We start from the raw sequence: 26,017 nt of genomic DNA on the forward strand, positions 1-26,017 counted from the left end.
ACTTTCTTTCTAAAACAGGTTACAACTTCTAGAATGATTAGAACAGGTTCTGAGGAGGCTGAGGGTACATAGTTAGTAAAGGTCTCTTAGATAGAGGTCTACATGTATTAAGTTAGGTCTACTTATAACTACTAATCTAGTAGGACAGTAGGGGTAGTAGTTAGTGTAGAAGGGTCCATGTTTATACTACAAAGGAATCAACACTAAACTAAAAAGGGTAATGAATAGAAGAAGGATGACAAAAGTTTAAAAGGGTTTAGAAAGTTTAAAATTTAAAAATTTAAAAGGGTTAGAACAAAGAAAAGAGATTAACACAATAGTAAGTACTAATGCCTGAAACATAAGAGAGTTGTAGAGTAGTACAGTGAAACCTGTCAATAAGCATACTTGTAGTTTAGCATTTCCTCTCAATAAGCATGAAAATTTTGATCCACCAAGTTGGTAGGCAGGAAAATAGAGGTATATTAAGTATAAAGGGCATTAAGCATTAAGCATTAAGGTGTGAGATCGAGAATATGCTTAATTAAAGGAAATTTTGGGTCATGTGACAGTGCAGATCATGACCTGGAGAGAGCCACTTTTTGTACAGGCCACCTCCATTTTGTAAAATAAATGTGTAATGTAATGAAAACCACTATTAAAACTTATCATTCATCATGTCTGAGGAGCTTGGATGTGCACAGAACCCAGACAGAACACTCAAGGATGCTAGTGAAATTGTTTTCACTTATTCTAGAGAAGCTTCCCCTGTCAATCTCTCAGCTCTGCTTCCAGATATCCATGCTTCCACTGGTATTCATCCACAAACGAGTACAGTCAATGATACATCTCTACCAAAGGATCCTGCACATAGTAAAGCACCAAAGTTGAAGCATCAAAAGCCCCAGAAATTGGGCAAGCAATCCAGTACAGCAGCTGTAAAGACTCAGCAGTGTGTTGCATACACCTATGGAGATAAACTAGAGATCTTAGACTTTGCAGAGGGGCCTGGAAAATCCTTATCTCAAGAGAAAATTGCTGAGCACTTCAGAGACTGCTTTCCTAAGCTGCACCAGTCTTCTGTGCATGCTATCATTCAAAATGCAACACATATTTGAGAGGCAGTCCAAAAGAATCCTAATCAAATCTTCTACAAACGTCTGCTTTCCAAGTCTGTAACGTATCCACAACTTGAAGAGGCCCTCAATCTTTTTGTTTTGACAGCACAAGACTGTCTCAGGATCACAGGAGCCGTTTTAAAACTGAAGGCCAAGCAGTTTGCTGAAATGCTTGGAATACTGGAGGGAGAATGTCTCAAACTATCAAATGGATGGGTGGACACATACAAGGAACACAATGGAATTAGAGAGTACAAGCTGCATGGGGAAGCAGCTTCTGTCTCAGCTCAGGCTGTATCTGAAGCCCAGAACTGTCTTCAAGCTAAGCTATCAAGCTATGAACCTCAAGATATTTACAACTTTGATGAGACAGGTCTTTACTATTGCATGCCACCTGATTGTTTGCTTACTACAAAGCAGCTCTCTGGAGGCAAGGGAGATAAAACTCGTATCTCCCTTGGCTTCATTGCTAATGCTGATGGATCTGATATAAGGGGCCCATTGTTTATTGGGCATGCTAGAAAACCACAATGTTTTAATAAGAAGGAGGGTTCAGTACTTGGATTCGAATATTATTGGAATAAGAAGGCTTGGATGACAGGTTCTATATTTCAATTGTGAGTATAGCAAACTCTATGCACATGCATTCCTTATATTAATGTACTCTACAGGTTCCTAGATAAGTTGGACAGGGACATGGGTCAGCAAAAGTGGAAGATTTGCTTGTTAATCAACAATGCCCCTTCACATATCTTTGACACAAAGAAACTCAAGAACACTAAAGTTGTATTCCTTGACCCAAACATGACTTCCCACATCCAACCAATGGATGCTAGGATTATTTGTGTGTTCAAAGCTCACTACCACTGTCTGTACATCCTTGGATCTCTTAGTCAATATAAAGAGGGTGCTGAAAACATATATTTCATCAACCAGCTTGAAGGAATGTGTCTCTCACTCAAGGCTTGGGAAAAGATCACTCTGGAGACAGTGGCAAACTGTTGGAAGCATGCTAGGATACTTCAGGCAAAGGATATGTCTCAGGAGGTAAGCAATTCGTTTTTCTTGTACTCTCTATCTGTAATCTCACAATTGTACAGGATACAGCTATTCCTATTGATCCTATGCTCCAGCAGTATACTACTAGAGTCACTCAGGCTATCTCTGAGCTTTCAGCAGCTCTGGAGGAGGTTAAATTGAATGGTAGAACAGTGCTGGCAATGAACATTCCTACAGCAGAAGAACTCCTCAACATACTGGACAAAAAGATTACTGAGGCTAAGTGGACTGATGAGGAGATATTGGAGCAGGTTGAGTATGATAAGAAGGAGTCTATTGGTGAGCATATCCCAGAGCTTGAGGCTCTGGAGCCAGAGCCAGAACCACTCATTAGCTATGCAGAGGCTGTCCAATTGCTTTCAAAGCTTAATACACTCTTTCAGAGTAAGATTGGTGCTGAGTTTACTGAGGCTAGGGCACTTTTTCCAAAGCTTACAAGAAACCTATGCAAGAAAATAAATAGTTCTCTTGAACAGACTGATATTTGGTTGTTTTTTAAGTAGACAATGTATTATTGAGTTATGTACTACAAATAAGGAAATTTTATTACTTTACTTAAGCTACTGTCAACAAGCATAACCTCTTATTAAGCATGGCCTCACCTGTCCACAGTGGGTCATACTTAATGACAGGTTTCACTGTAATAGGTAGTCTTAATCTAATGTTAGTAACAGTGTAGAGGGGACCTGAAGGCTTAGTAAGAGGACTCAGACTATAACTATTCTATACAATAGAAATACAGAACACAAGTACTAGAATGTAGTCAGAACTTGTAGAACAGACACAGAGAGAGAGTGAGACAAGAGTAGAGTATATAGAGTAAGTCTAAGAGTACAGAACTACCTAGAGTAGACAAGATCAAGACTATAGGACTAGTCTGATCTTATACACTTATATATACTAAACTATACAAGAGTACTTACAGAATATAAGCTACTAAGAATAATAAGTTATGAAGAATGAAAGAAAGGAAGGTCAAAGATAAAGGTACAAAGAATGAAAGGATAGACAAAGGGTAAGAGACTATAGAATGAACAAGGAATGAAAGGGTGGTCAAAGGAATAGAATGATAAAGTAAGAAAGGGTAATAGTAAGAGTCAGCCTGTATATAATCTATAAACAGTACTCCTGAGGGACAGAAGTCCTGAGTTCTAGTATAGAAGGGTGTAGAACTCTCAGAACTGAAGGTGTAAGAGTAGAGAACCATAACAAGGTTTACCTTTGAGAAATTGGATATTTTGTTTGATAGTAATTTTATTATTATACTAAGTTTTATAACCTTTACTTTCATTGTCTAATTCTATCTAACAAGTAATTATACCTTACTACTGTATTTTTGTAGGATTTTTGTTACAAATGATAATATATTAACTAAATTTGTGTATATTATCAATTGTTCTGTGAGTTCTGTAACATTTGTAATATAGAGTATTATAATTTAATACAGTACACAGTGTTCTATTATGAATATAAGTAATATGAATTACTACTTCAGCCTATAATGTGAATAGTAGTTTAGTAAATGTTAGATATACTCTTACACCTCTGAATATAGTTTTATGAGTTTGTTCTACTATTCTGTTCTGTTGTAGAGTATAATGTACTGTTAATCTTTGTTTTGTTCCTTATGAATCTAAATATTGTTAGAAATCTTTACTAAGGAATACAGTATTGTTATTACTTTGTAAAAGCTTTATTTTAACTCTGTACTGTGTAAATATTTTAGTTGTCTATTGTATATATTGTGTATATGTATCAGATTTTGTTTGTAATTTGAGCATTATACACTAATGAGTAGAATCATCTACAATTGTTAATAAGTAGCATATATTCTTATGTGTATAGTTTGATAGGACTAATAATATTAATATGAATAAGATCTTCAAATTGATTTGTAAGAGGAGATTGTTGTAGTTTTAGTATTAGTGTATGTTTGATATTTGCTTTTATACATTCAATACATTCCTTTTCTTTATACAGTAAAACCTGTCAATAAGCATACTTGTAGTTTAGCATTTCCTCTCAATAAGTATGAAAAATTTGATCCACCAAGTTGGTAGGCAGGAAAATAGAGGTATATTAAGTATAAAGGGCATTAAGTATTAAGCATTATAGTGTGAGATCAAGAATATGCTTAATTAAAGGAAATTTTGGGTCATGTGACAGTACAGATTATAACTCAGAGAGAGCCACTTTTTGTACAGGCCACCTCCATTTTGTAAAATAAATGTATAATGTAATGAAAACCACTATTAAAACTTATTGTTTATCATGTCTGAGAAGCTTGGATGTGTACAGAACCTAGATGGAACACTTAAGAATGCTAGTAAAATTGTTTTCACTTACTCTAGAGAAGCTTCCCCTGTTAATCTCTCAGCTCTGCTTCCAGATATCCATACTTCTACTAGTATTCATCCACAAACAAGTACAGTCAATGATACATCTCTACCAAAGGATCCTGCCCATAGTAAAGCACAAAAGTTGAAGCATTAAAAGCTATACAGAGGCTGTCCAATTACTTTCAAAGCTTAATGTGCTCTTTCAGAGTAAGATTGGTACTGAGTTTACTAAGGCTAGAGCACTTTTTCCAAAGCTTACAAGAAACCTATGTAAGAAAATAAATAGTTCTCTTGAACAGACTGATATTTGGTTGTTTTTTAAGTAGACAATGTATTATTAAGTTATGTACTACAAATAAGGAAATTTTATTACTTTACTTAAGCTACTGTTAACAAGTATAACCTCTTATTAAGTATAGCCTCACCTGTTCACAGTAGGTCATACTTAATGACAGGTTTCACTGTAGTTTATTATTTTAGTTGACAGTACACTTGGTTGTGTTTTTAATAATTGTTTGATATAATTATAACTTATATGTCTGAGGCATTTTTGTATATTATAAATAGATAGTTTGTTCATTGTTTTTAACAAATGATTATTGTACAAAATATACAAGTTATTTCTCAACTGTATATGTCTGACATATTTGTTACATAGTAATGTTATAGTACAAGTATTGTTTGTAAACATAAAAGAATAGCCTTCCCTACATAGTAGTACTTGACTTATGAGGGAAAAGTTCATTTGTAGATAGTAATAGACATTTTGTAATGTTATAACACTTCTTTCTTGTGTATTCTTCAGGATTTCAATATACATAGATCCAGCTCTATTAAGAGTCATTGTTAATCTATTTGCAATAGTTACAATTGTAGAAGTTATGTTGTGTATGTCTGTTAATCAAAATAGATAAGGAGTAGCATGTATTAATACACTAGAATTGAGTAAATCTATCATTTGTGTATAGAATTTCTTGTTAGCTATGATTGTATTTGTAAATATGTTAGTACATACTTAGGAAGCATATTGTTCAAATTGTTTGTCCTGGTTGCTTAGAATAAGAGTGTAAGCATTATTGTTCATTTCAATATTGTCTTCCTTTAGTTTAACATTGTTTTTGTTTAGATTTTCAATAACAAATGTATTTGTTATGTTTTCCACAGTTTAGTTTGTTTTATACACAATGTTAGCTTGATGTTTGGTACAGGCAAGCTTTGTAGCTTTAGTAGGAGGTTTGTAGCATTCCTTAGAGAAATGTCCTGTTTTTCCACAATTGAAACATTTTGATTTTGTCAGTTTGAACAGATTTGGCAGATTGAACAGATTTGACAGATTGAACAGATTCAGCAGATTGAATTTCCTCTACTTATTAGCTTTATACATTGTATTAGTGTGTACATTATTCTTTGTCTAATCATTAGAATCTTGTACTCATTTAGTACAGTAATCATTGTAAGCATTCTATAATATAAGAATTAGTTGCTTCAGTTCAACTTTCTTATGTTTATTAACTAGTTTGCCTTTGTTTTAAGTATTGGTAGATTGTATTATTATATTTACTATGTGTGTATATTGTTCAGGGGTAGTAAGTAATATTACTACTTTATATGTAGAGTCTCTTAGTGGATCACTGTTAGTAGACAGGGTTGTATATGCTTCCTCAAGTCTGTCCAATGTATGTCTAAAATGTTTAACATGATCTCTACAGATAAACAGTACTGATTTGTTAATAGCCTTTTTACATACTGTTTGAGGGTTAAAGTGTTCTTTAAGTGCCTTCATCAACTAAGGGATAAACATATTGAAATACATATAGTTTACTAATATAGTATTAGTAATACTATTAACTATACATGTATGAATAGCCTTAGCCATCTCCCTCTCAGCTTTGTTCTGTGGTTCATCCTTTAGTAAGTGTTTGAAGCATGTAACTATAACACTAGAAACAATACAGTAGTGCTACATCTTGTAGTTAGCTTTGGTTTTAAGTATTATAATGTTTTGACTAAAGTATTTAAGTATGTCAGCTAGTTTGTAGTGTGTGTCAGTGTAAGGGGGAACCATATTGCTAAGTTAATACAGGTAGGGAGTGTAAGGCTTATAACCTGTGAAGAGAGAAGGCACACAAGAACAAGGGGTGAGGTGATGATTGACCACTCAGTGTCTCTCGTCCTTATATTGTATGTATTCTAACTGAGACATTATGAAGTCATCGTCTTGTGATAAACTCATCATCTCGTAATACAAATTGATTGAATCCTCGATACGAAACCCGAATCAAGCAAAAGAAGGCGGCGCCATACGAACGACGAACGAATAATCCGCGTTTCGTACGAACCCCGCGAACTCTGTACATCCGTACAAAAAGTCCGCGTGTACAATATTAACAGGCGAGTTCGGATACGCTGTCCTCCTCGCAGCGAATATCGCTCGAGCATTCTGCACCTCACTCGGTGAGAACTGCCTCAACTCGGTCTCAGAGACAGGTACGAGGAGGGAGAGATGAAGCGATGCACGTGTGTCGCCGAATGCTAGAGGTCCTGGAGCGGTAGGAGCCTGGGAGGGAGAGGTCGTGAGACGTGACCCTGGCCGGGCGCTGTCTGCGCTTCGCAGTACGTATGTATCGTCGCGTAGGTAGAGAGAGTTGGCACTGCCTCATAACCTTTTTCTTGTACAATATCAGCTCCCAGCTATAGGAAGCAACGCTTGAAAGTCTAGCGAATGCACGGACCTTGCACAATTTGTCATTTGCAAGGCCACTATAGTTGCCGCGGTCCGGTCCAGGTCCGGTCCAGACAGGTTTTTGCTGGACCGTGAACCGGACCAGGACCGATTTCTTATGAAATCCTGGACCTTGGACCGGACCCAGCTGGACCTCTTGTGGACCGGACCAGCGGTCCAGTCCAGGTCCGAACCCGGTCCGGACCTCTGGACCAATTATATAATATATATTAAAATAATTCTGTCTTATTAACATATTATATAAGATAGATATACTATTAAGTACTATAATAATATGTTTCTGAATATATGTAAGCTTATATGTATCAGAATACAATTACTTTTATTATTTGTATTATACTAAGTGTAAAACACAAGAAGTACTAGTGTAATAGAAATCAGTTCCCATGGTCAATGTAAACTGCTGTTTACATCTGTAAGACACAGTATAGTCTATTTGTATACTTAAAGGGTATACAATACACTATACAATATATGTAAGAGTAGTTCACATCTATTAGGCTCTGTACAGTCCATTTGTATGCCTTAAAGAAGTAGTATCTACAATATAAACGGTCCACAGTCCGGTCCAGGGTCCAGGCGGTCCAAAGCGGTCCGGAAATTTTTGTCAAACGCTGGACCGCGGACTGGACCCCTGTTGGACCCAACTGGACCGGTCCTCAATCGGACCGGACCAGAGGTCCAGTCCAGGTCCGGACCTGGTCCACAGCAGTCCTGGACTGGACAACAGCAACTATAAAGGCCACTGGCAATACTAGCACTTCTCAGAAAAAGAAGACAAAGGTCCTGAGAGCACACAGTCCAACGGGCATATGGACGCACCCACAGTCCACTCCTCCTATATTTTATATCTATTCTATCATTCCTATGGGATTGCTCTATGCAAATTAAGATGTGTTTCTAGGTCATACTCTGTTCTATGTTTTACCGACTTTCGTCAACCCAAGCTAATATGTACGTTGCACTGGACGAAACACTTCATCATGACAACCACTAAGAATTTGTGTAAAAAGGCTCTGGACAGACTCAGGATCATTTTTGTCGATCTGCTTGAACTTCTCTTCCCACTGTCCCCATTTCTCCATATCAGAGCTTGCTTGCTTGTATTCATCGGATTCTTCTTCGTATTCTCTCAGTCTAGTAGAAGCAGCTTCTTTGCTAGCTGTAATGATTCTTTCAATCTCTTCCTTATTCGCTTTATGTTGTATGTTCTGCTGCTGGTCTTGACTTGCCATGTTTGCACAGAAAATGTGTATAGTTTTATCTGGGAAGAGGTGGCGGGGCAATTGTCCATTATAAAGCACAACTTTGCACAAGTTGCGTAAAGGCTTGGCGAATAGAAAATGGAATCATCAAACGCCACAGTTCCTGCAGGAATGTACGTTAACTTTGCATAAATGCCTTCCTAGAATATCAATATGTTGTAATTTTTACTGTCTGCCGGTTTAGGCTTGCAAGCTTTACTATATTGAGCAGTGAATAAGGTTTCTGCTTGCTTGGATGTTATTCCAGATATCAATTGGCATTATTACACTGTAGGGATTTTTAGTAACAGAAAGTATACTTACATGTAGTCAAATCAACGGACTATTAGTACCAGGAATTCCTGTACTTGTAAGTATCTAATATCACTGATAAAAGGCAGTCTTGAGCAGGGATCCGGAATGAGGAAACCAATATTCAGTATTGGAGGGAGGGAGGGCAGGCAGAACAATACACAAAATGACAGGGCTTGGCAGACAGGGAACAGGGACGAGTGAAAATAAAAATAAGGTCTAAACAAATAACAAAAAATCCGACAAGACAGGACAAAAGAGAAGTCAAAGGGCATATATGTACTTAAGAAAAGATGGGGGAAGGTGCACTCATATTTACATATCATCAATGATAAAACACACTCTTCATCATCTTATTGAGTAGAGGATCCAGAATCTAGGATTTAAGTTCTAAACAATACAAAAACCAATACTTGTCATTAAGGGGAAAGTGGGCAGAGCAATACACAAAACAATGATTTGCAAACAGGGAACGGAAACAAACGAGAGGGAGAAAAAAAACTAAAACAAAATAAAGAAGAACCCGATGAAACGAAAAGAAAAGAAGAAAAGAGAAGTCAAGAGAAGAGAACGAAAAGGTATATGTAAGAAAGGACGGGTGATAAGAAAAGAAGCCGAAAGTAAAGACTATAAAAGGAAATTCCCGAACAATTCAAACAAATTAGGAGAGGTGAAGGGGCTGCGATTAAATGGTGATAAAAACGAAATACAAATTCCGGGTATTGAGAGCTACAACGGGAAACGCACAAAACAAAACAAGGTAGAGCAAGTGCAATGATATGTAGTATGTGGTATGGTAACGATACAAATGTGTCGCGAATAAAGAGATACATAGTCAAATGAATGGTGGGTTTGCGAGTTTATGGTGGAGGGGAAAAGGGAAAAGGGAAACGGGTTGGGGGATTGGGATGCTGGATGAGTTGTACAGAGTATAGATGTTGTATGTATGTTTGTATGTTTATGTGTATATGCGAAATTGTTTATGCCGTTTGTGAAGTTTATACCGTTTGTGAGTCGTTTCTGTCATGGGGATGCAGGGGAAGACGAAAGAAGGGAAATGTGAGAGCGTGATAAAGTTCGATAAAAAAGTCGAATCCAAAGTTAAAGAGATGGAAGAGATGATGAAGGAGATCAAACCAAGAGAGAAAGGTCATAGAGCGGGGAGTTTAGTCAGTCAAACCAAGTGTAAAAAGCATAGCAGTCAAAAGCAGTCAGATCAGGAAGCGTCAGTATCAGCGCGAGAGTCGTATCAATCCAAAAGAGCAAGAGGGAAAGAAAACCAAAAAACCAGAAGAGCGAATTGATTGACTCCTTAATATGAAACCCGAATCAAGTAAAAGAAGACGGCGCCATACGAACGACGAACGAGTAATCCGCATTTCGTACGAACCCCGCGAACTCCGTACATCCGCACAAAAAGTCCGCGCGTACGATATTAACAGGTGAGTTCGGATACGCTGTCCTCCTCGCAGCGAATATCGCTCGAGCATTCTGCACCTCACTCGGCGAGAACTGCCTCAACTCGGTCTCAGAGACAGGTACGAGGAGAGAGAGATGAAGCGATGCGAGCGCGTCGCCGAATGCCAAAGGGCCTGGAGCGGTAGGAGGTGCAGAGGCGCGACGGGAGGGTGTAAGTGTGATGTCCCAGGGGAAACGACGCGGTGCGCGGGAGGCACCGCCTGGATATAGGAGGAGTGAGACACGGAGAGCAGAGCAGGGAGGGTGTGTTGCGGGGAGGGAGAGGTCGTGAGATGTGACTCTGGCGCCGTCTGCGTTTCGCAGTGCGTATGTACCGTGTGTGGTGGGTGCAACAAGTAAGTTGTATGCGAGCGGTGCAGAGAGAGAGTTGGCACTGCCACGGAGGAGCGGGTGGACGGTGGGTGCGGCCATATGACCGTTGGACTGTATGCTCTCAGGTGAGGTCAGGGATGAAGTTAAGCCATCTAAACAACAAATAAGAAGTAAGTCAGAAATGAACGAATAAATGTTTTATTCATGTGATGTCTTGAATGGATAGAAAATAAGCGCGCAGAGCTTACATATTCCAAGACCAGTTCCTTCAGGGGGAAGGGACACATGGCGAGACCGCGAAGATGACGACGATCCCGGGCTCGTAAAGCCTATCATTGGACTACCTGTCTCAGGTAGAGCAATGGGCCTAAGGTGCGGGGCATTCGGGTATAGCCCGTGAAACTGGTCTCCAGCGCTGTGATGGGAGCCAGGCCCGGATCCGGAACCTGAAGTACTTGACGGCGCTGGCGAGGCGAGCCGCTGCCAGTCATAGGTGCGAGCTGAGCGAGAGGACATGGCTGATTGATTGAGTCGGTATGCGTAGAGATAACTAGACTAGGGGGGCGTAAGAGGCGGGAGCGAGGCGAGGCGGAAGTGCTGATGGGACGCCGGAGGGCGGTGAGCCTCTCTTATAGGGCGCTTGGCGCTTAAAGAAGAACGAGATAAAGCGCAATGGGTAGAGGGCGCAGGGCGCGAGGCGGGAGGGCGGGGCGGAGGGGCGGGGAGCTCGGGAGTCGGTATCAGATCGCGAAGGGACGTGCGCGGCAAAGAGAAAGGGAGGTGCCCGACATTTTGGCAAGAGAGGACAAAGAAGGAGAGGCCTAGGAGAGATAGGCGCCCATGGCGAGTCACGGATATCGGTGCCGAGTCAACGCGTTCTCGCCCAGTGAGAGTCGCGAAGGCTCGGGATTAGCTAGATTAGGCAATGATGCGCCAGTGCGCGTATCGATAGTGGGTAGTGCGCATCGAATACGCTGTGCAGGCGGTTGACTCGACGAGCGACGCGTCGGGAATTGCTGATTCGCGTTTCACACGTGCTCGCGTCGAACAATTTGACAAATAACCCAATCTAGAACATAGAAGTGTTCGTCGTTGCGAACAAAAAAAAAACTGGACGACGGGGATGAGTCGGCGTGTGTCATCCGCTCCTTGGAGTGCTTCTGAGGGCGCCGATGGGAGTGATTGCGCAGCGGCCGTCGTGAGTATGTCGGACTTGTGCACGGACATGTCACGCAGAGCCGATGACAGAAAAAAGAACACGTATAAAAATACACCTGCCATATGTGGACACAGTTTTCCCATTTACACATGGAGCTGAGCGCGTGTGAACATTGAGCTGTTTGTGGAGATGAACGGTCAGCCCAGTGAGGCGGGCAGCCCCTCACACCTACATCACTCCCTCACCGGGCACCAGCCCTCGTTCGACGACTCTTTCCTTTCGTCCACCTCCACCTCTCCTTCTCTCTCGCTTTTGCTCTGCGTTCATCCACCCAGTGGCGCCAAGCGGTTGCTGCAATGGACCGCCGCGACCAACGCCCCCCTCGCTCTGCGCCGCCTCGCGGCAACACCGCCAACCCGACCTCCAACCCACCTGCCTACCACGATGACCCTCACAACCGTCCGCCGCTCAATCCGACCCCTGCTGGTCGTGGAAATGTCTCCTTTCAGAACACAGAGCTAGGCGACCGCCATGGCCAGGTCGACGACTCGCGACAACGCTACTTTTCGGCTTACCGCGACAGTGCTCTCCCACCCACGCCGGACGACTTAGCCCTTGAAAGTGGGGCTGGCAGTGGCTTCGATCCCTCACGAGTGGCCAGGAAGAAGAGCCTCGTTCGTCCAGACAGGGAAAAGATCGAACCTGGTCATCGATTATGGCATTACCGAACTCATGCCGCACAGTTGGAGGACGAAGGTGCAGGCAGACTCGGACTCTTGCCTTCTTGTATGTTCATGCTATTATCTCTACGTTCGATGCTGACCACTTGTTTTCAGCGACGGGAAACTATCCTCAGCGAGCCCCTCTCCGGCGCGGGAAGTCACTCCTAGCACGGGAGCAAGATGTCCCAGAGTCGGGCCTGGCCTTATTCAAGCGCGGTGCAACACTTCGCAGAAACAGGTCTCGGCAGACAATCAACAGCGAGCCCGATGCGCCGCAAAAGAAGCGACGCTGTTGTTCAGACGTTCCCGGTCCTCTTGATGCTTGGATGATGTATTGTGTCGTCATTACAATTTGTATCCCAGGTTTCATGCTCAGTGTATTTGGTGAGTGGCTGACAGTTATTTCTGGTCTCTTCACGGCCTGAGCTCCTATTGTTTAGGCATCCGCACACCCGAACAACAGCGAGCTTGGCGCGAGAAGATGGGCCTTCTCAGTATAATTATGTGCCTCATGGCTGGCGTTGGTTTCATCACTTTCGGTTTCACACAGGCTGTATGTGGAACGCCAGCCGATCGTTTCCGCTCTGGGTCAGTTGGCAATAGCTCGGTCATCATCCACGGCTACGACTATGACTTTTCAAAGTTCGACCACCCTGCTACCGGTTCATTCGATGGACATTCCAATCCTTTGTTTGAGGGCAATTGGGGCGTTGCTGGTGCAGATATATCATTCATGTTCCAAAACGTCGGCGGCTCTTGTCGGAACATCATCACACGTGCAAGCAACTCGACCATCCCCGTAGCCAACGACGATTTAGAATGGTACTTCCCATGCAACGTCTTCAATCAGTTCGGAACTTCAGGCGTCAATCTCACGAATTACGACACCAACACGACCTGTCACGTCTCTAGCACCGCTCGTGGTGATCTTGCTAAGATGTCTCCGCAGGGTCAGGTCTATTATACTTGGGATGACGTCAAGAACCCGTCTCGCAACCTCGCAGTCTACCAGAGGTGAGTAACCCGTCGTTCTTTCTGTCTTGTCGGTAATTCTGATCTGCCGTTTTACAGCAACGTACTGGACTTTAGTCTCTTGAACTGGCTGAATAAGGCTCAAGTAAGCTTCCCGGACATCTTTGAGGACTTCAAGACAGCGAATGGCACGTACAACGCGCGTGACATTACAATGATGTTCCTTCGGACCAACCAGAAACCGCTCGGGAAATGCTTGCAGGATATCATCACTGTTGGCTTCATCGACACGATCACAATTGGATGCGTTGCTTCTGACATTGTGCTATATGTATCGCTAATTTTCATCATTGGTGTCGTTGCCATCAAGTTCGGGATGGCCGTGATCTTCGGCTGGTTCTTGTCCTGGAGGTTAGGTGCATTCGGTAACGAGACGTACGAGCAGCGCATGCGTCGAGCCGCGGAAATTGAGAACTGGACGGATGACATCTATCGACCAGCACCGAGTAGCTACAGGCCGAACGTCCAGAAGAACGGCATGACGGACAAGTACAGCAAGCGCAAGACGGCGCTCTTCCCCTCAACGTCGCGTTTCACACCTTCCGAGACTGTTCCAAAGCTCGTCGGGAGTCGCGGTGCAGATGCCGTGCAATACAAGCGAAGCACGACTTACGGTGGTGGAGGGGCCAAGAAACTGAGTCCACCAGACACACCTGCGTTCCGTTCGTCGCGCAGCTCAACGTCCCTTGTTGATAGTGCATCGCAAAAGGGCTCGTTCAACGAGGCGCCTTGCCCGTTCCCACTCAACAATGTCGTGCCGCAGCCCTCGGCTGACTATATGCCATTCAACTTCCCTTTGGCGCATACTATCTGTCTGGTTACCGCGTATTCCGAGTCCGTTGCAGGTCTGAGGACAACGCTAGACTCGCTGGCTACGACCGACTACCCGAATAGTCACAAGTTGCTCATGGTTATTGCCGACGGTATGGTGAAGGGAGCCGGTAATGATTTGGCGACCCCGGATATTGTGTTGTCCATGATGACGGAGCTTGTCGTCCCTGCAGATGAGGTTGAGGCGCATTCGTATGTCGCCATCGCTGACGGACATAAGAAACATAACATGGCTAAGGTGTATGCCGGCTTCTATTCGTATGACGACAACACGGTTGAGCGTTCGAAGCAACAGCGGGTACCGATAGTATTGGTCGCGAAGTGTGGGAACCCGCTTGAGGCGAACGATCCCAAGCCCGGAAACCGCGGGAAGCGTGATTCCCAAATCGTGCTGATGGCGTTCATGCAGAAGGTCATGTTTGACGAGCGTATGACGACGCTTGAGTACGAGTTCTTCAACTCGATCTGGCGTGTGACGGGTGTTAGCCCGGATAGGTATGAGCTGGTTTTGTGTGTAGACGCGGATACGAAGGTGTTCCCTGATTCGTTGACGCGCATGGTATCGTGTATGGTACACGATGAGGAAATTATGGGTCTTTGCGGTGAGACTAAGATCGCAAACAAGGCAGAGACATGGGTCACGATGATTCAAGGTCAGTAACTTGATTACAATCACAATACTTGATGCTGACTGTAGTCGGCCAATAGTATTCGAGTACTATATCTCCCACCACATGACGAAGGCATTCGAATCAATGTTTGGTGGTGTCACCTGTTTACCCGGTTGCTTCAGTATGTATCGTCTGAAGGCTCCGAAAGGTGCAGGCGGATATTGGGTTCCTATTCTGGCTAACCCGGATATCGTGGAACATTACTCGGAGAACGTCGTTGACACTCTGCACAAGAAGAACTTGTTACTTCTTGGAGAGGATCGGTTCTTGACCACGCTCATGCTCAAGACCTTCCCGAAGCGGAAGATGATTTTCTGTCCGCAGGCGGTTTGCAAAACGATCGTACCGGATACGTTCAGTATTTTGCTATCGCAACGTCGACGTTGGATTAACTCGACTGTACACAATTTGTTTGAGCTTCTCTTGGTTAGGGATCTTTGTGGAACGTTCTGTTTTTCGATGCAGTTTGTTGTGTTCATGGAGCTGGCGGGTACACTCGTTCTTCCGGCTGCCATCTCGTTCACGCTTTTCCTTATTATCGAGTCTATTATTCCTGGTGGTTCGAGTACGACTATTCCGCTCATCTTGCTGGCGATTATTCTCGGTCTCCCTGGTCTTCTTATCGTGGTGACGTCCCGCAAGGTCGCGTACGTTGGATGGATGTTGATCTATCTGCTGTCGCTACCGATATGGAACTTTGTATTACCAGCATACGCGTATTGGCACTTCGATGACTTTTCCTGGGGCCAAACGCGGCAAATATCTGGTGATAAGGGCGGGAGCCACGGTGATAAGGAAGGAGAATTTGATTCGTCGCATATTGTCATGAAGCGCTGGGCGGAATTCGAGCGTGAGCGTAGATGGCGCGGTGGCACACAGTCCCGCGACTCAACATTCTTTGATATGCGCTCTAATTCTCCGAAGCGGTGAGTACTATTGTTTATCATCACCTATGCCGTCAGATCTGATAAGCTTTGTGATGTCTAGGACTTCTATGATTTCAACATCGGAGACGTTCCAACACCAGAGTTCGGATATGGGCGACTCCTTTAGCTATGGTGGTCAGCCTCGGCCTAGGTTCGATAGTTCGCCACTGGTCATGCTTCCGGCACCCTTGGCGGTGAACAACAGTAGGCCTACCGGGCTCTCAACGACGCCTGGATCTCGAAACAGCGAAGAGGTGCCCATGCTTGGAGATACTGGTTCTCGGGCGCGGTTGATACCTAGTCCACCGGGCGATTACAGCGCCTACAGTTCGCCAGAGCCGTTCTTGCCTCCGCCGTCAAACCCGATTGAAAACTTCGTCAACCGGGCGGGGCAAGGTGCTGGTGGAAGCATGGGAGGTGTCGTGCTGCGACAAGGTACAGTGTCGAGCGCGTATCCGGGCGAGACGCAGAACCCTTATCGTACCACTCCGCAACAAGCAGCAGGATATGATGAGGATTACTCGGTCGGGACGACAACGACCTCAGAGTCAGATGATACTCAGGCTTCGGCTGCTCGTCAGCAGTCTTCGCCACAGCAGTACCAGGCTCAGCAGAGGGCGCGTGGAATCAGTTTGGAAGACAGAGGACCTGTACCCGGACCGGAAGGGGTTCGTCGAGTAGCAAGGCCGCAGTCAAGGAGGCCGTCGTCACAACAGCCGCAGACGAACCGGTACTCGCGTTCATCTTTGTACAATCTTCCTCCAGGTGCTGCCCCTCCACGGCCCCAAGGTGATTATCAGTAAACAGACTCTCGGACTATCTCCTGCATTGCATCGATACACTTCTTTCAAGACATTTCATCAAGGATTTTTCATTACTCCCTCCAGGTATAGCATGCTATCGTTTCCTCAATACTTTCATTTTTCCTTCGTGCTTTCCTAGTCCTAGTTATTGCTTTCTTTCTTTCTTTCTCTTTTATTTTAATTATTTTAATTGCAGAGTACGCTCTCGGACATAAGGTGCACACGCCTTTATTCATTCTCCCCACCCCCCCTTTTTATTTCTTTGGCGTTTGAATTGCATGGACTCGCTGTAATGACGTTTTCTTCTCGGCTCTCTACAAACCCTCTATCCACTCCCCCCTCCCCCTCAGTCACGTAATATGACTCTCTCGGTGCGCTCTCTCTCCTCTTTCATTTGATGATACCACTCTACTCTCTCCCTCCCTTCTTAATCGTGAAAGCGTAGGTAGTGAGTAGATTGTACGTACAATAAAACAAACATACATGCAGAATCAAAGCAGCTCTCCTAAATATAGACTACTAAACTAAATAGAACGCTGTGCGGCTCTTTCTGTATAAACTTTCATTGCTGTTTGTATCTTAGGTGAGTGTTCAGTCGTTTACGAAACGAATAAGTGCTTCTGTCATATACTCATGAGCAATTTGAGTTAGAGTTTGTTTCTGTGCTGACGTTTTCTCTCGGATCTCTTCTGCCCTCTATTCCACTCTGCTTCCTCCTTCACGCAAATATGATACTCTCGGTATACTCTCTTTCCTTTTCATTTAATTGTACTAATCTACTCTTTTTCTTAGTTGCAAAAGTGTAAGTAATGAGTAGATTGTATATACAATAAACGTACCTGCAGAATCAAAGCAGCTTCCTCAATAATAGACACAAATTAAAACTGCTGAGACCCCTTTCATTGTACTTCTTTCATTGCAGATTGCATTTCGGGTGCTTGTTTGGTCTTCTACTTTTAATAAGTGTTTCTCTCATGTGTACAGGAACGATTTGAGTTAGAGTTTACTTTGTTTATGTGTGAGCAAATTTAGCCGAGGCGCACTTGTAGTAGAGTTGATTTCTAAATTAGGAGATGCTCTGAGTTATCACGCTCGGTTTACCTGTAATTCTGTTTTGCCTGCCCGAACTCTCGGACGAGAGCCACCGTCTCCTTTCTTCCGAATTCTTTCAGTCCTTCAATGAAGGGGCTGGACAAAGCATAGGTCTGCGTCGGCTACTAGGATAAATATTCGCATAAGATGTCTGAAGACGTGCCGAGTACGAAGACTATGGTCGAGCCTGTTTCATCTTCGGACGTCGACAATGCCCACTTTCAATCTCTTCTTCGGGTGGACAACGTGAATGGGTTGACGTCGGAAAATATTGAAGACAGCAGTTATGTTGCTGCTGAGACTGGGAATGCAAATGGTGTTTCTTCGGCTGCGAAGAAGAAAAAGAGGAGACGGACGAAGAAAAGTGGTGGTGGTGGTGGTGGTACGAAGAGCAGCAGCAAGGCTTCGAGCTCGGATGGCAGCAGTGCGAATAACATTGGGAATGGGAATACGAATGGGAGCGTTCTGTGTATTAGCAGGAATAAGCACTGGAAGTATATAAGTTCGTATCATGTGCGTGTCTCTTTTTCTCTAAAGCATTTTGTTGGATGCTTACAATATGAACTTTGTTGTAATGCATGAATACAGGGACCATGGCTGCAGCTCCCGGTTGAGCTGCTCGAGTCGTTACTCGCCCTCAACCTCGATCCTACGACAATCTCAAATGATACTCGTCCAACTTCACCTTCTTCTTGGGACGTCCCACCTCCCTCATCCACTTCACAACAACAACGTCGCTTAACAGGTTTCTCCCGTCTATGCGACCGAAGTAGTAACTCACTTCTCTCTCTCCCATCTTCAACGTCCTCTTCCTACAGTTACAACTATAACCACTGTTCTCGGCCTGTTTCACCAACACGAGCAAGTCTCGCACTCCCTCAACCGTCACCTTCACTAATAGGCAAAGCCGCACCACCTCCCGTAGACCCAGGCGTCTTCCGTTCAGTCATCAATATCCGACGTCTCATTGACGAAGCGGCCGAACTCTCCGTAAGAGCTTCTTCAGGCCTCTCAGCCGCCGCTCTCGGGTCTTTACAGCCTCTTGGCGGTGGAAATAACGGTACAGGTGGTGGATCTGGAGGTGGTGTGAATGGGATAAATGGAAGCTCGTGGACGGCCGCACAAGCTCTTGGACTAGGTTCTTTGAACGATCTCAGTGGAAGTGGTGTAAATAATAACGGAGGAAGGAATACTACTATGTCTGCTACGCGCGTACACCGTTTACGTGCACTCGCCGTCCAAAAGCTGGCAGAAGCATACAAAACAGATGAGATCGCTTCGAGTGTCATGGTCATGCAAAGAGGGACTGTATTCGATGATATTGCGGAGAAGGTGCTTAAAGTCGGTGAGTGAGACGGTTTTAGCGGCTCAATCGGTTCATGAGTAAATTGAGTTGCAGACCCGAAGAACGTTAATGCGCGTTATGTACATTTCTTTCATGAAAAGATACCTTCGAGGTAATGGTCTAGTACCTACATTTTAACAGAAGTTCAACAACTAAAACGTATGAATATTTTGTAGACAACTCGCAGAATCGACGTCTACAGCTATATTAGATCAGCTAATGGCGGACAGCCCGCAACGACTGGAGTTCTACCGTACCCGAGGGATAGTCCACTGTTTCAGAGACGAATTCGTGCTAGCCGCGAAAGACTTTACACATACCATAAAAGAATCCCGAGCTGTTCGTCGGGCACGTCTAGCTCATAATCCAGCACAAAGATCCAACAGTGCCAATCACCCGAAAGCAAAGCGTCGAAAAAACAGAGTCAACGGGCAGGCGCCACCGGACGGTACAGCATCAGCGATCGAGGGTTCCAGTGGCGAACAGCCTCTTATCCATCCTTCTGTCTTACCAGACGCACCGGACCCGATAGAACTTCAGGCCCTGTTCCTTCGTGGCGCGACGTACTTCACACATGCATTATACCTTATCGAGGAAACGATCTTCAAGCTCGAAGGAATCCCGCGCATCCCGCTTAACGATTTCGGTGAATTACAGTTATCTAATATTCACGGAAAATATGGTGGGATAGAAGTTAATAACCCAGATGGTCCACTTGGACGATCGGATGGTGTCAAGGCGCGTGCGTATCGTTCGGCGTTCTGTGAAGGTACCAGTACCAGTACTGTCCGCGAGCAGGTTTGTGCGTTGTTGAGGAAAAGCAAACGGGACTACGAGAAGTTCCTTTCTCGTTTCGATTCGGTGGAGCCTTCCGCTGAGATGTACTGCATGATGGAGCCTGCGACAGACCCTTTACAAAAAGTTGAGCGCGGGTTCGCACTACTCGACAAGTTCCGTCCGATTAATCGATCGCACGAACCTCTATCACCCGAGGCCGATGCACTGACGGACGTCCCACTCGCATTCACGACGTATCATCCATTCATGCTCGAGTCGCATTTTAATATCCTGAATTGCCTGCTGTTGTTGGGAGAGTACGAGACTCTCTTAACTACGTTTGCAAACACGGCTGGTATCGTTGCGGGATTGGAAGGTTATCCAGTATTCCTTGCTCCTCGCTCGATGGCGCAGGCGGAGTTCGTTGAGACGCTCGAACGACTCGCTGGTGGATGGAAGTATGGTAAACTGCCCAATGCACTCGTCCGATTCCGCACACGCGATGCATCTCCCCCTTGTTCGCAGGACGAACCTCCTCCAACCGCATCATTAACGCCTGTTTTGGTTGTTACAGATGACGATACGGGAATCGCTTCGAGTTCGTCCTCCGCGGGACCCTCGACGTCGACGTCATGCAGCACCAAAACCTCACCAGCATCAGGTCGTCGTCCATCTCTCAGCTCAGACGCCGACTTCGATTCCTCACCACAACCTATAGGGCCTCAGGAAACCAAGGTCGAGAACGACCCGCAAGCATCCCTCCGCTCCTCACTCGAGTCCCTCCATTTCCTCCTCGCACCTATCCGTACACGTCTCCATCTCCGCGCAGAACGCGAACGCATCGCAAACGAAAACTCTAACGGCGCGAAATCCGTCCCGTTGGGTCTCGCATTGCACGGTGCTCGTGTGGAGGTGTTCCTCGCTTGGCTTGCTGCTGTGCATTTGCCTGAGCTCGAGAGCGTTGCGTCAACAGTGTGAGGGGTATATGATCCATGCATGGTATATGAAAATATTTATGTCTTATTATATGCCTACACATCTTTTCCCCCCTTGAACTTTTGGCAAAACTTCGTCAAGTGACTTCCTTTTTCTTGTTTCTTGAAGCACCTCGTATATGATTATGCCGATTTTGGCGACCGACAAACCATATATACATATATCACCCTTTGTTTTCTTTAGATACAAGAGAATAAAGGGCTGTAATATAAATATGTGTACCTATTACTTGTCAGTGTAAACTCTATTCTGCTTGAAATTGTCTACTAAAATTTATTGTTAGAGACCTAAAATTGTCCTTAAATTCTATCTTATATCTAGGAAAACTTTTGTGTTAGTTAGGAAAGTCTAGCTTCATCCTATAAATAATATAACTATGTTTGAATATTCACTAGTAAGATGTTGCTGTCACACTGAAGATATCAAATGCCGAAAAAGAATGTGAATAATTGAGACTAATAGAACACATAATTTGTAGTACAGTCCAATCCAGACATATAATTGGTATTATACAGCGAAAAGTCAAGACAAATAAGGAGGTGCCTACATTACTAAACGATACGCATCACTGATCCAACTAGAATCTTCCGGCCTTAAGGATACCTGCATTCCACCTGCCTCATCCGACACAACGACGAGTACGATTTTTACGCCCTTGGGTACACAAAGCCACTCCAATGCTGTAGTTTGAATCTTGTGAGTCTGCCTTAAAGTAGTAGCCTGGAAAATCACCAAAAGCTTCTGTTCCGGGCAATAAATCCATGCATCAAAACCTGGATTGTTGGAAGCTTTCGGGATGCAAAACGTAGCTGACTTGCTTTCTGCCTTGCTTGTTTCTTCCTCGCTCGTTTCTTCCTCGCTCGTTTCTTCCTCGCTTGTTTCTTCCTCGTTCGTTTCTTCCTCGCTCGTTTCTTCCTCGTTCATTTCTTCCTCGTTCATTTCTTCCTCGCTCGTTTCTTCCTCGCTCGTTTCTTCCTCTCCAGGGTTGCACGTCTGTTGCTGTACTTTATGAAAGTCTTCCTGGGGAATCTGGGTATTGCCCACCAAAATCTGCACTGGCAACGCGAATCGCTGACCAATAACCAACGTGTACACTGACGCGGTCGACCTGTAAGCATAAATCTGATTCTTTGAGCTTTTGCGCTTCGTCAATTTCTCCATTTTCCGCATCTGCCATGCGCCGCCCCTCGGAAAAGTCACCAAAGCAGTTGCCTCCAACAAGTGACCAGCTGTTGCTCTGGCCTTGGGACATGCCAAGAAATATCGATAGAGTTCTTGAGCTCTAGTTTGTTCTCTATTGAGAAACGTCTCCATTACCAGCTCTGCAACTGACTTTGTTGCGAACTCGACATAGAAATCGGAGCGATCTTTTGCAGTAGGCTGTGCAATAATTGTGTTGTGAGAAAATGGACTATCGAAGGAGCCTGAAGCCAAATTCCTAATCGTTTGCGAAAGGCCATCCCAAGGAACTTGCTCGAGGTTTTCCACAATGCTTCTCCTATGTATTTTTGGTTGGCCAGCACATGTATACACTAAACGCGCAATAGGGCCATATTTGTGATAAAAGGCATCATATACGCATTCCTTCTCCGGAGTCTGAAAGATTTGGTCTTTTCGCCTAGTGGAATCACAATGTCATATGATTCGACCTCATGCTGAAGGAGAATTTAAGCTTACGCTGCAATGATTTCCCAAAGTTCGAATGTTTTCATCCAAGTAACTGCGAGTCGTGGAATTTTGCTTTTAAAGTCAAATCGTTCCGTTCGAGGTGATGCCGATACGATTAGCCTCCGAGGGTACGAAAGGCAAGAGGTGATAAATGACTGAAGCGGTTCTATATTTTCCTTGTTGCTGTCTACCAGGAACCAAGTATGTTCTGGCAGGAATCGGAGTTCCGAGTGCAAATCGGAACAGACAAATACTCCGGCCTTCTCAAACACTATAAATTCGTGGCCCGCGAACTGTAGGATAGTCGTTTGCTGTGCGAGCAGGCGCAGTGCTAGCAAGTACAAGAGAAATAGGGACTTCCCTAGCAAAGTGTCAATAAGTGCTAAGTAGCTAAACCGTAAGTCAGGTTATTTCACCAATCCCGGGAGTACCAGCAATAACTACACCAGGGACCATTTGCTCCTCCACTGACTTGATCTCTAAACCAACGAAAGGATTTGTGGGGGGAAAGGCTCCTATGTCTGCTATCTTTTCATTCGGTACAAAGCCAGCCAAATGACCAAAACCCTTGCCGAAGAGTTTCCAGAGCTCTGCCAAGACACATCGATACTCATTACGAACAAATATCCTGCGGCACTGGAAAGGAGAACGCAGGATGCAGGGTACTTCACCTGCAACTTGCCAAGATAGTACGCATGACTTATCGGGGATGGGTTCGCTTGTCTGGTCTGACCGTTTTTCGTCGCGAGGGATGTCTACCAACTTGAATACGGCACGTGGGTCTCGCTGCTTCCAGGTCTTGTCATACAAAGCGGCTAAAGACCCTGTGTACTCTGAGTTATCTCTCGGGACTTCCTTCACCTCAATACCGTAATGAGTAAAGATGGACACAGGACCATTGTCGTGTTGGGTGGTCATAGTGGCAAGGAACCAAGCGTCTAGTCTTAAGCGGGTGAACCGCGGTTCACTGACGATAGCACACCGTGATCATGACACATCAGGCATTTCACAATTTCTTGCCTTAAAAAATAACTTACATAATGTTAAATATTATTCATAATTTAATTTACCATTTTTGGTTGATAGAAAGTGTATGTAAACAACATTTAAAATTTTCTTTATACAAAAACTATAAATTATTTTTGACATATCTTTATTTGTAAAATCTTGAAATAAATGAGAATAATTATTTAAAACATAATTTCAAGTTTCTTTTAAAACAAAATTATAAAATTTCTTTCAAATTTTTGAGAAAAAAAAAGATTTAGAATTTCATTTATAATATTAAATCTTATGAAATGTTAAAAGAAATTTAAAATTTTACTCAGAGAAGAAATATTAGAAAAAATTAAAATTATTTCAAAGTAGGCAATCAGTAGGTAATCAGTAGGCAATCAGCAGGCAAGCAATAGGCAATCAACAGGTGATCAATGGGCAACTACCAAATAAAGCGAAAATGTCTTTATTTGGTAGTTGCCTGTTGATTGCCTGTTGATTGCCCACTGATCACCTACTGATTGCCCACTTTGAAATAATTTTAATTTTTTTCTGGCATTTCTTCTCTGAGTAAAATTTTAAATTTCTTTTAACATTTCATAAGATTTAATATTATAAATGAAATTCTAAATCTTTTTTGTCTCAAAATTTGAAAGAAATTTTATAATTTTGTTTTAAAAGAAACTTGAAATTATGTTTTAAATAATTATTCTCATTTATTTCAAGATTTCACAAATAAAGATATGTCAAAAATAATTTATAGTTTTTGTATAAAGAAAATTTTAAATGTTGTTTACAATTTCTATCAACCAGAAATGGTAAATTAAAGTATGAATAATATTTAACATTATGTAAGTTATTTTTTAAGGCAAGAAATTGTGAAATGCCTGATGTGTCAAGAAACCAAGGTTGAGAACGACCTGTAAGCATCTTAGCATCCCTCTGCTCCTCGCTCGAGTCCCTCTGTTTCCTCCTCGCACCTATCCGTACACGTCTCCATCTCTGCACAGAATGCAAACGCATCGCAAACAAAAACTCTAACAGTGCGAAATCCGTTCCGTTGGGTCTCGCATTGCACAGTGCTCGTGTGGAGGTGTTCCTTGCTTGGCTTGCTGCTGTGCATTTGCCTGAGCTTGAGAGTGTTGCGGGTGCGACAGTGTGAGGGGTATATATAATCCATTTTGTCCATGGTAGTATTTATGTGTTATTTGTATGCATTTGCACATTCATTTTCTTGAACATTTTTATTTTTCGAAACTTGGCATATTTTGTCAAGTGACTTTCTATTCCTTTTCTTATTTCTTGAAGTACCTCGTATGATGATACTTACATTTAGCATGTCTGCTGATATTGTCCACCAACAGAATGTACATGCATATAACCGTTCTTCACACTCTTCAATTATAAGTAAATAAATTTACATTTACAAAATAAAACAAAACAAAGTACATAAAAAATCAAAAAATCAAAAACCTCATCACCGCTTCTTCCTCTCCTTCTCCCTCTCTAATTCATTCAACTCCTTCCTTGCCTCTTCTGCAACACCCTCCAAATATTGCATCACATACGGAAATGCATACAGAACACCGACGAGTATCGGGATTGAGAAATATATCGTTGGGAGGAGTGTTAAGGGAAGGACTCCGAATAGGAGAGGTTCGAGGGTGATTGTGAAAGGGACTGGTTCTCGTCGTTCTTTGTCTAGATTGACCTTCGGTGTAGTAGATGAAGGATTTGAGGGCGTACGGATCCCTGTGTCGACGAGTCGGATGCGTGCGAAGTGTAGACGCGAATCCTCTAGAGATGCTTTTCTGTCTGATACGTCTTCGGCTACCGAGGAGGGAGATCGAGTATGGATATAAGCTGCGAATCCTTCAGGTGAATATAATGTGATGTCGAAATCCGTTGGGTACTACACAAGGACAAAAACAAGTAAAAATCAGAACGACACTTGAATAAAAACAGACAGAGCGTAATCAAAATAATGTTGTCGAATACTTACGAATGCAGGCCAAGAAATCCGAATCGTAAACATATCATACCACCTCCACTTCAACTCAGAGAGGTCAAGTTCCAACCATAGTTCGTTCGGACATCTCTCCATGCCTCCTCTACTCTCAGTTTTCACTTGGCTAGCGTCGTGGTTAACGTCGCCCGATCCTTCCGAGTTGGCAGCGGGTTTGCCAGGTTCGCATACTTCGTGCAAAGGCGTCCCGACACTAGCAGGCCAAATACGGAACGTCCGCTCATTATGTGTCACGTTCATCTTTTCCAAAGCCAGAAGTCCATTCTCCAGACTGCTCAAGATCCATGGCACATTAATATCCTCTCCAGCAGCAATTGTAGTAAGTGAAGAAGACGCAGAGTATCGCGAAACACGAAAGTTCCGAATCTCAGTATTCGCGTTTACCAAG

At 43.6% G+C, this 26,017-nt stretch overlaps 8 protein-coding genes across 8 annotated transcripts; 5 read left to right on the forward strand and 3 right to left on the reverse strand.

Moving 5' to 3' along the window:
* Positions 1-656: 656 nt before the first annotated feature.
* On the forward strand, positions 657-1,097 carry FOMMEDRAFT_161420 (uncharacterized protein; the record flags this gene model as incomplete). Its single annotated transcript, XM_007270985.1, has 1 exon — positions 657-1,097. The coding sequence occupies one exon, from the start codon at positions 657-659 to the stop codon at positions 1,095-1,097; it is 441 nt and encodes a 146-aa protein (XP_007271047.1).
* Positions 1,098-1,265: 168 nt separating this feature from the next.
* Positions 1,266-1,718, forward strand: FOMMEDRAFT_96053 (DDE-domain-containing protein; the record flags this gene model as incomplete). Its single annotated transcript, XM_007270930.1, has 1 exon — positions 1,266-1,718. One exon carries the CDS (start codon positions 1,266-1,268, stop codon positions 1,716-1,718), a length of 453 nt encoding a protein of 150 aa, XP_007270992.1.
* A 414-nt stretch (positions 1,719-2,132) lies between these two features.
* FOMMEDRAFT_161421 (uncharacterized protein) lies at positions 2,133-2,659 on the forward strand (the record flags this gene model as incomplete). The annotated part of the gene is made up of 2 exons (XM_007270986.1): positions 2,133-2,144; positions 2,198-2,659. The coding sequence occupies 2 exons, from the start codon at positions 2,133-2,135 to the stop codon at positions 2,657-2,659; spliced, it is 474 nt and encodes a 157-aa protein (XP_007271048.1).
* Positions 2,660-6,773: 4,114 nt separating this feature from the next.
* FOMMEDRAFT_161422 (uncharacterized protein) lies at positions 6,774-8,473 on the reverse strand (the record flags this gene model as incomplete). Its single annotated transcript, XM_007270987.1, has 4 exons — positions 6,774-7,101; positions 7,172-7,424; positions 8,171-8,202; positions 8,265-8,473. The coding sequence occupies 4 exons, from the start codon at positions 8,471-8,473 to the stop codon at positions 6,774-6,776; spliced, it is 822 nt and encodes a 273-aa protein (XP_007271049.1).
* Positions 8,474-10,665: 2,192 nt separating this feature from the next.
* Positions 10,666-11,272, reverse strand: FOMMEDRAFT_23445 (uncharacterized protein). Its single transcript, XM_007270851.1, has 2 exons — positions 10,834-11,272; positions 10,666-10,737 (listed from the first exon to the last, which is right to left on the reverse strand). The coding sequence occupies exon 1, from the start codon at positions 11,074-11,076 to the stop codon at positions 10,918-10,920; it is 159 nt and encodes a 52-aa protein (XP_007270913.1). The 5' UTR covers positions 11,077-11,272; the 3' UTR covers positions 10,666-10,737; positions 10,834-10,917.
* Positions 11,273-12,020: 748 nt separating this feature from the next.
* FOMMEDRAFT_143054 (glycosyltransferase family 2 protein) lies at positions 12,021-17,062 on the forward strand. Its single transcript, XM_007270988.1, has 6 exons — positions 12,021-12,530; positions 12,581-12,850; positions 12,907-13,480; positions 13,538-14,982; positions 15,038-15,926; positions 15,988-17,062. Exons 1-6 carry the CDS (start codon positions 12,101-12,103, stop codon positions 16,727-16,729), a joined length of 4,350 nt encoding a protein of 1,449 aa, XP_007271050.1. The 5' UTR covers positions 12,021-12,100; the 3' UTR covers positions 16,730-17,062.
* An 807-nt stretch (positions 17,063-17,869) lies between these two features.
* FOMMEDRAFT_170860 (uncharacterized protein) lies at positions 17,870-20,921 on the forward strand (the record flags this gene model as incomplete). The annotated part of the gene is made up of 4 exons (XM_007270989.1): positions 17,870-18,334; positions 18,410-19,166; positions 19,221-19,278; positions 19,343-20,921. The coding sequence occupies exons 1-4, from the start codon at positions 17,969-17,971 to the stop codon at positions 20,919-20,921; spliced, it is 2,760 nt and encodes a 919-aa protein (XP_007271051.1). The 5' UTR covers positions 17,870-17,968.
* A 454-nt stretch (positions 20,922-21,375) lies between these two features.
* On the reverse strand, positions 21,376-23,531 carry FOMMEDRAFT_143056 (uncharacterized protein). Its single transcript, XM_007270990.1, has 3 exons — positions 23,024-23,531; positions 22,617-22,968; positions 21,376-22,557 (listed from the first exon to the last, which is right to left on the reverse strand). Exons 1-3 carry the CDS (start codon positions 23,523-23,525, stop codon positions 21,483-21,485), a joined length of 1,929 nt encoding a protein of 642 aa, XP_007271052.1. The 5' UTR covers positions 23,526-23,531; the 3' UTR covers positions 21,376-21,482.
* Between the last annotated feature and the right edge of the window lie 2,486 nt (positions 23,532-26,017).

This window comes from Fomitiporia mediterranea, assembly GCF_000271605.1.
Source record: "Fomitiporia mediterranea MF3/22 unplaced genomic scaffold FOMMEscaffold_15, whole genome shotgun sequence".
NCBI lineage: Eukaryota > Fungi > Basidiomycota > Agaricomycetes > Hymenochaetales > Hymenochaetaceae > Fomitiporia > Fomitiporia mediterranea.

Coding starts and splice junctions, on each gene's coding strand:
- FOMMEDRAFT_143056 (XM_007270990.1), bottom strand. CDS start 23,525: ATGACCACCCAACACGACAATGGTCCTGTGTCCATCTTTACTCATTAC. Junction 22,969..23,023: donor TGCTGGTACTCCCGGGATTG/GTGAAATAACCT, acceptor ACACTTTGCTAG/GGAAGTCCCTATTTCTCTTG. Junction 22,558..22,616: donor CTTTGGGAAATCATTGCAGC/GTAAGCTTAAAT, acceptor TGATTCCACTAG/GCGAAAAGACCAAATCTTTC.
- FOMMEDRAFT_23445 (XM_007270851.1), bottom strand. CDS start 11,076: ATGACTGGCAGCGGCTCGCCTCGCCAGCGCCGTCAAGTACTTCAGGTT.
- FOMMEDRAFT_143054 (XM_007270988.1), top strand. CDS start 12,101: ATGGACCGCCGCGACCAACGCCCCCCTCGCTCTGCGCCGCCTCGCGGC. Junction 12,851..12,906: donor TTTCATGCTCAGTGTATTTG/GTGAGTGGCTGA, acceptor CCTATTGTTTAG/GCATCCGCACACCCGAACAA. Junction 14,983..15,037: donor ATGGGTCACGATGATTCAAG/GTCAGTAACTTG, acceptor GTCGGCCAATAG/TATTCGAGTACTATATCTCC.